The sequence below is a fragment of the Dendrobium catenatum genome, unplaced genomic scaffold (assembly GCF_001605985.2).
Source record: "Dendrobium catenatum unplaced genomic scaffold, ASM160598v2 fragScaff_scaffold_821, whole genome shotgun sequence".
NCBI lineage: Eukaryota > Viridiplantae > Streptophyta > Magnoliopsida > Asparagales > Orchidaceae > Dendrobium > Dendrobium catenatum.
In genome coordinates this window covers 98,120-106,525 of record NW_021319283.1, presented here as the reverse complement: position 1 = coordinate 106,525, position 8,406 = coordinate 98,120, and the positions used below count along the sequence as shown (strand labels likewise).

The 8,406-nt window shown below is 36.2% G+C and overlaps 2 protein-coding genes across 2 annotated transcripts in view; one reads left to right on the top strand and one right to left on the bottom strand.

Annotated features, from left to right (window-relative positions):
- The window catches only part of LOC110092912 (probable carbohydrate esterase At4g34215), a 5,799-nt gene extending 4,861 nt beyond the window's left edge, over positions 1 to 938 (bottom strand). Inside the window, exon 1 of the mRNA XM_020817609.2 lies at positions 300 to 938. Coding sequence (XP_020673268.1) covers positions 300 to 863 — 564 coding nt within the window. The 5' untranslated portion in view covers positions 864 to 938. The remainder of the gene's footprint in view (positions 1 to 299) is intronic.
- Positions 939 to 5,436: 4,498 nt separating this feature from the next.
- The window catches only part of LOC110092914 (GTP-binding protein At2g22870), a 40,000-nt gene continuing 37,030 nt past the window's right edge, over positions 5,437 to 8,406 (top strand). The window contains exons 1-2 of the mRNA XM_020817611.2: positions 5,437 to 5,984; positions 6,107 to 6,176. Of these exons, the coding sequence (XP_020673270.1) occupies positions 5,540 to 5,984; positions 6,107 to 6,176 (515 nt within the window). The 5' untranslated portion in view covers positions 5,437 to 5,539. The remainder of the gene's footprint in view (positions 5,985 to 6,106; positions 6,177 to 8,406) is intronic.

Here is an 8,406-nt window from a genome sequence, read left to right as displayed (position 1 = left end):
ATTAAATAATAAAGAATACATATAATACATATGATCGATGCAGTTATTGAATTTATTCAACTTATTATTTATTTATTTACATTAAAAAGTGGGTTAATATGTGATATAAATGAATTATGTCTTTTTAATATCATGAATTATGTATTTTTAAGTAGTGACTACTTACAATTAAAAATTTTAAAACAAGTAAAGTAAAAAAATCTTTTAATTTATAATATCTATAGGAATATAATATAATTTTTATTTTTATAAATTATTTACTAGTTTCGACTGAATCGGACGGCTAATAAGTCGCATACCTGAATAATGAGCAGATCCGGATCCCCCAAATCCCGCCTCAGATCCGAAACCAGAGTCTTCATCCTTCCCCCATAAGCCACCGCATCCTCCCTGGAAATCGTATCAGTCTCACCCTGATACCACAGCACCGCCGCCAGCTTCCCTCCTTCCGCCATCGCCGCACTTGCGCGCCGCATCAAGTTAAGATATAACGCCGTTCCCCGTGCCCATTCGCGGATCCGCGTAGCTCCGACGGCGCAAGGCACCAGACGGACTGGGGTCGCCACCCTGCCGGCAGCCAAGACGGCGTGCGCGAACGGCATGCCGGGCCCCACGCCGCACGTTGCATACACGTCGATGTCGGCGTGGATGGGCTCAACCGCTTCTTCCCATTGGAGGCCGGCGTTGAGGCGGAGGATGTCCGGTCTCGGCTGGCACTCCGGAGGGATGAAGTGGTCCCAACTGTTTCCGGTGACGCCGCCTCGGCCGGACATGTTGCTCTGTCCGGCGAGGAGAAAGATGGAGTTTTTCTGGGCGGCCGTGGCTGCGGAGAGGAGGACGAGGAGTGTGAGGAGATGAAGCATTTCAGGCTTAAAGAAAGGAAGACTGAGAAATTTGTGAGTGGTTTTGTTAATTTCCACCGGTGATTCACTGTACAATGTGGAATAGAAGAAAACTTAGGGATTCCGACAGCACATACGATGTTAATGTTGCAGCAAAGACCGTTCTCTCCATTTGGGCAAATTATTGGGTCAGGTGACCGAACGCAGAGATAGGTTCGGATAATAATAAAATATTATTTTAAAATTAGCGCAACTAAAGCGCAACTAAAGCGCAACCAAAGCGCAACCAAAGCGCAAGTCAAAAAGCGCAACTAAAGCGCAACCAAAGCGCAACTAAAGCGCAACCAAAGCGCAACTAAAGCGCAACCAAAGCGCAACTAAAGCGCAACCAAAGCGCAACTAAAGCGCAAGTCAAAAAGCGCAAGGTGACGCGGCAAATTTTTATTGGCTGTCCGAACTTATCTTTTGGCTCCGGTCACCTGACCCAATAATTTGCCCCACTTTCAGAGCCGTCAACTCCTCATTTTTAAGCAAATTGCAGGTCCTCAGATTTAGGAGAGATTATTTTTTGTGGCATTTGGAGGCAATTTCGGATGCCACTTGTCATCCAATGCATTGTGCATTTCATGACATGTCGCATCCGGACACCGCACGTAATAATTTTTTTTCAGATTTAGACCCAGTTTAGTTCTTCCAAACTCTCTGATGTAGCTTCCTCAACCATTTTTGCCTCTTGTGACTGGCCTTGAAGCGCTTCCCCTTCATTTTCCACTAAATTTTCTTCCCTTTTTGGCTCCCCAACCTTCAAACTCCGCTTCCAATCTTCAAATGCTCTCCAAAAGCTATCAGTTTCATCCCATTCTAAAACAAAGCTACATAGAAAAAGCACATCAATGCTCAGTACGAACACATATAAGTGCAATAAATAAAAATTGACACATTCTGAGATCATGTCAGAATATTGATGATGGAAAGCTTCAGTTTTGAAATCAATGATAGAAGTCCGGATAAAAATAGTTGATGCATTCTTCTACCTTGTAGAGGAAGTTGGTGGTATCAAGAATATTGGATTCTTTAAGAGGGATGCATACAACTTTATTCAAAAAGAGAAAAGAACAAAGATTGAATTTGGGGATACTAATTTTTGATTCAATTATTTAAAGATCATCAAGTTGATGACAACATGTTTGCATAGGACATCCAAATTGATGATTTAATATTTTGTTAAATTTTTTTTTGAGTTGATAGGATGAGTATGATAGATTATGACTATTTTAGAGTGTGATTTTTTTATAGTAGTCATAGGTTAAATAAATGAATTTAGTTTGTGTATCATTTGTCGATGTTAATAATCATTAATAGAATATTTTATTAGCGGTGACCTTTTTGTCAGAGAAAAATAATTGAATTATTGCATAGCTGTTTAAAACATTTGTACGAATAATGAGTGATAAGCATTTAATAAAACTATTTATTGATTAGAACCAAATAATGGCTAGGACCATAAACACACTCATCATAAGCTGTGCTAATGACATTTCTCTAAAAAAGTTCCATCAAAAGTCGGGTGCTTTAATAACAACAACAAAGTCATAGGACTGAAGTTTTTAATCAAGTACACAGAGAATAAGGACCAATCTAACCTTTGAGTTGTTGATTCTGATACAATAGAAGATAGCATTCAATGCACCTGTATGAAGTTTGAGACGATCGGTTTGCTATGCTCTTATTACATAAGTTTTGAGGCAATTAAATATTGTGAAGATCCCTTAGAAGTACCTAATGCTACGATGGTCAACAAGAGCTCGGAAATTTATATTCTCAAGCCACATGGGCATAAGTACATGAAAGAATAATTTACAAGCTGGAAGTAAATTAATATTTAGAAATTATCCCAGCAGATTTACATATCATATTAACACACGAGTACAAGGGAATTAGGAGGCTGAGCAGTACATGTTGGATGAAATGAAGGACAGACTGAAAATATAGACTTGATTCTTGATGACAAGATAAAAAATTATAAGTTTATTGGAAATACATATAGTGACAATGCAAAACTGAAAGATTCACTAAAGCGTAGGTCTAAAGGCATCTCTAATACAAGATTGAAGAGCTACTAAGAAAAGAAGAAGAAGCCTCAGAATAAGATTTAATATCTTGACAATTTACTTTTCATTATATATTATGAGACAATATATATTTTGCTAAGCTTATTTTTTCAACAAAGAAACCTGCCATGAAAAAAAATGACAGAAATGGATGATCTTTCAACACATGTGAATTTCTCAAGCATGCCCTGAATGCTTTAGTGAGGAATTCATTATCAGGGTAGCAACCAGGCAGCCGGGATCTCAGTACACTAGAATGATGATGGATATCATTGCTTCAGAGATACAATTATAATAAATTTTAATTGTAATGACTAATGATTATTTGTTAAATTAAAAATAACTTTATGTTAAACTCAATATTTTTATTAAATTCATTGTAATAAAATTAGTTTTTCTTACATCAGTTAATGCTAGTAATTAGAGGGGGTCTTGATCGGTAAAATGTGGGCGGCTTTGTAGGGGCAATGAGGTGAAAAATTCTTTGAGTGTTGGTGAGGGGATTTAGTGAGGAGATTGAGTGTGAGTTTATCTTTGAAGATTTTCAATGACAGTTATATAAGCATTCACATTTTCTACTTTCTCCTTAATAATACTCTGGAGGATATAAAAATATGTGCATAAATTATACTAATGTTAGTAAACATCCAATCTTAGAGGAATTAATTGAAATGAGCTCCATGATAATTTTCATACTTACCTGCCTTTTCTTAAATGTAGCAAATAAATTTTTAGCCTTCTCTACATATTAAAAAACTTATGTATTGTTTCATATAAGAAAAAATGATCTTAAATCAAGGTATTTATAGGCATTTAGTGAGAAATGCTCACAGAAATCATATCTGCATAATACCACGTAAAGTAATATTAGCTTATGAATTAATAAATAGAATTAGACTTAAATAATCTTAACACTCACAAATATGAGAGGTACATAATCATTTATGTAACTAAGTTGCTTCTTAACAAACTCGGTGGTAAATTTATTGAACTCATGGACCAAAAAATTTCTTATACTCTCGGCCCAATTAATAAATGAGAACTCATCTAAATTACTTAATATAGACATGAGTCTTTTTGGAGTTCTTAGGTTATTGAGGGGAAAAAATAAATTAGAAACTAAAAATATTATAAAAGTTTTAAACAAAGATGTTGGGTCAGTTGATCTGTTTAGTTCCATCATTTCATTTTTAATATAAGTTGATAAAACTCCTGTAAGTGGTTCCCTCAACCATATGATCTCAGAGCCTTTGTTGGGAAAATCTATGAGCAGAGCCACCTCATCTGATGTGAATTTCAGCAAATGACCTTTGATAATGAAGCATTAATATATCCCAAAATTTTAGTAGCTCGTATATTAGACGTACATTTTTCTAGAATGGTGGGAACTTCAGAAACTGATAAGTGTTCATAGTCTTCAACGTGTTTTTAACATTTTTTGTGAATTACTTTGACAAATGAGTCACAAATAGTTCAGAAGGTTGAAGCATAACAATGCTATATAATTGAACGAACATAAGGAACCATCTAAAAAATAAAAGAAAAAAAAACTCAATCAATAAAAAGTAAAAGTAAAGTAATATCAAAGAGCAGTAAAAGCACGATGAAAGTGTAGTGGAAAAAGCGAAGTGAAAGTATAGGAAAAGTGCAAAAAAAGAAATGCAAAAGTAGAAAAAACGTAGCAAAAGCACAGTAAAAGTACAGTGAAAGTGCAACAAAAGCGCAGTTAAAATGTAGTAGCAAATGCGCAATGAAAGAGCGGTGAAAGCACCATTAAAAAATGTAGTCAGATATTTTAAAGCTATGCAACCTAGTTTTAAAAACTGAAGAAGTCGATTACTAACTGATGCCATCAAAGCAAATGCACTGAGAAATCACACTTAAAACACACTTAATATGAGGTTAAATGAACAAAAACAACTAAGAATTTTAAAGGAAAACAACATAGTTTTTAAAATAGAAGAACTTGATATGATATCGATACCTATGAATATGCAACAAGAGCGTATCAAAGGCCTAGCAAGTTCTTGCACATGTTTGCACGTGGAGATGAACTTTTGCACCGTCTGGAATGTTGAAAGATTCCACTTGTTTGCAGTGAATTGTTTGGAATATCGAAGGAGAGAGAGTGAACAGTGAAATGCCAGAATGAAAAGTAAAATGACATCGCTTCGAGTTTTTGAACTCCTGCGAATTCAAAATTTTCATATCTGTATCCGACCGGGTCAATTGGGACAGGTCGATCGGGCTGATAAGACATAAATAAAAAATGAAATCCAATTCAACATTCATATATGTTAAAATTTAATTAGAATTCGGACTCCTCAGAGAATAGTTTCTCCAATGAACAACTTGGTCGATTATATGATACTCTCTTGGTTGAATGAAATTTTCGCATATGTTTAAAAAAAATTTAAAAAGAAGGACATATTTATTCAATTTAAAAATTAATGAGGCACAAAATGAAAATTTTTATTGAAGTTGGGCTGACGGCCCCTCGGAGAAAAAACGCAGGCAATCTGGCCAAAAGCTTCGGACCATCTGGCCTCTCCGCTCTCACTTCTGTATCTAACGTCTCCGGCCAGCATGCTGCTCTGGCGCAGCCTAACAAGCTCCATATCCTGGCCACGTCCTTCACTTCTCACAGCTGCCTCGGTCCACCGCGGCCGCATCCCTCTTTACAACCGACTAAACCCTTGCAAGCCCATAGCCGCCGGCCGCCGTGCTGCGTCATTTGCGGCCCCGCAGCCAGAACTAGTTAGGGAAGCCCTTTTCGTGCCACCGGGGGTGGCGAAAGAGAATGTGACGGTCGGAATGGTGCTGCCGGGATCAAATATCGTTGTTGGCCCATACGCCGGTGATGCACGGATCAAGCATGCGGATTTCGTGAAGAGCAGTTCGCGGGCTAAAGATTGCCCCAAAGATGACCGGCCTGAGTTCGCAGTCATCGGGAGGTCCAACGTCGGCAAATCGTCTCTCATCAACGCCCTCGTCCGCCAAAAGGATATTGCCTTAACTTCCAAGAAACCAGGTCACCTTCCCTCTGCCAGTCACCGTGTTTCTCTATACGAGTTTCCTTTGTTGTATTTTTCTAATTCCTTGGTTTATCAGTTTGGGCTGTGGATGATGTTATATTGTGCTGTTGGTCTGCAGGGAAAACTCAGCTTATAAATCACTTTTTGATCAACAAAAGTTGGTACATTGTCGACTTGCCTGGATATGGGTATGTCTTTTGGAACTTTTTTTGAATATGCCTAGGCCTACCATTACCAATTGCCTTTTGATTTTCCATTGCTTCAAGCCTTAACTATACAATAAAAAAAATCATATTTTTAAGATTCATGTATGTTCACTTGGTTCATCAGGGTATTGCTGTCGTTGGATCTAATGTTTAAGACGCTAAATGAATACGTTTGTTCTCTTTTACTTGATCAAATGTGGATTGCTTGAAAAACACATGAAAGAGTGGTGGATCACTTATATTTAGTTGATCTGATTGAAGCCTTTTGTGATTCTGCATCGGTTGAGATTCCATAAATATATGTATTAATTGCAATGTTCACATTCTTTTTCCCCCTTCAACCCCCCTAAAATGATTTCTTAAATGTAATTGATGAAAATATAGATGAAAGTTTGCTTGCTGTAAAGTCTATTTTTGCTCTCATCATAAATGAGGGTTGTTAATGATTAATCTCATGCTAAGCTTCAATACCTATAGGTTTGATCATTTCAGTTTCAAGTGTAGCCAAATTAGCTCATTACTTTAGTCATGAATTTGAGCAAAAAGATCTTTTATGGTAAATCCATTAGATAAATGCCTGTACACATGCATGGACATGTTATATATATATATATATATATATATATATGCGGGCGGGCGTGTGTGCGTGTGTGTGTAATTCATGAAGCTAGGTAAGGAGCTCTTGCTAAGTTTGACTCTTTGAAGAAGGCAATAATGAGTCTTGAAGTCGGTGTAAAAATTGAGAAGACTAAGCTAAACGAGCAAATATATACTTTGATGATTGTTGAGCCAAGAGTTGCTAGGCTTGAAGTTGCCAGTTAAATTGATGGACACTATTAACGTATATTATATATATTTACTTTATCCAACAATTTAACTGGCAACTTAAATTTAGCAATGCCAATCTTGGAGGCAAGGAATGAACTCACTTTTTGCTATTCTCCATATTAAGCTGCCTAGAAACTTCGCTTGCAATATTTGTCAAGAAATTAGAACCCAAGTTGTGTTGTTAAGGAATCTTTCAAAGTCTTTTAAAATGTGTTAGTTTGCAGCAGGGAACAAATTCATGCTTCATTAGTTGATTTAGGTAGGAGATCTCCCATGCAAGATTGCGCTTGACACTAAATTATGTTGCATGTTAGGATGAGCTTCTTTGTCTTGTTATGTTGAGTAAAAAAACTCTAGTAGGGGTTCAAGCCATTCTTTAAATTGTTGACTTGATTCTTAAAGCTGTTTTCTTTATTTTGAAGTTTTCTCGTGCACCTCATTTAAAGAGGGAAAATATTAGTTCAAATCTTGTATTTTTATGCTTTGTTTTGATTTTTAAATTTTCTATATTAAATGAATTGAAAGTTCACTTTCCTTTGAATTTGTCTCATGTTAATAAGATTTGAAGAAATATGCTTAGATCTTTTTTTCCCTCTTATATTCATTATATTAGTTTTATCAATTTGAAGTCAAACTTCATATTGTTGTCATCATTAAAGATGAAGGTGGCTACTTTGGATTTAGGCCTTCATTTCCTTCGTTAAGAAATTAATTTTTTACTACAAAGTCAATCCTTTATTGTAGAATAAACATTTTTTTACCAAATCAAAAGTGGTACCCGATGCCCATCATTTTGGTCTTCTTGAGCTGATATGTAGTAAACTAGTAATGCCAATCTTTTTTAGAAATTTAATTGACACATCAATAGTTGTGATGAGGATTTTGTGAATTGACAACGCTGATTTGATATGACAATTAAGGTATTACAAGTTTGCCTATAGAATGTATTGCTCTTGATGCCTTAGTTTTTTTTTTATGCTTTACCCCACGTAGTGGGATAAAGGCTTGATGTTGTTGTTGTTGTTGTTGTTATGAATCCATTGCTTTTCTTTCAGTCTTCGTTCTCTATTTTTCATTTTTTCCTCATTTCTTAAAGCTCTGCTTGTGGTTGGTGGCTCATGTGCTTAACTAACTGAAGAGCTTCAATAAGGTGGAAAGGTGCCTTAACTCGTCGATTAAGGCGAGAGGTGTTGTTAGCTTGGAGGAGTTCAATTTTTCAGAAGTGTACTGGATCATAGTTGTAGGAAGCAAAGAATTCCCTAACAACCTCTTTGATAACAAGTTGTGCTTCTTGGGCTACAACATCTATTTTCATGAAGATTTTTGCGATTTTGAACTTCTTCGAGGTGACCCCAACATATGTGATGTTGGTTTTATTTGAAAG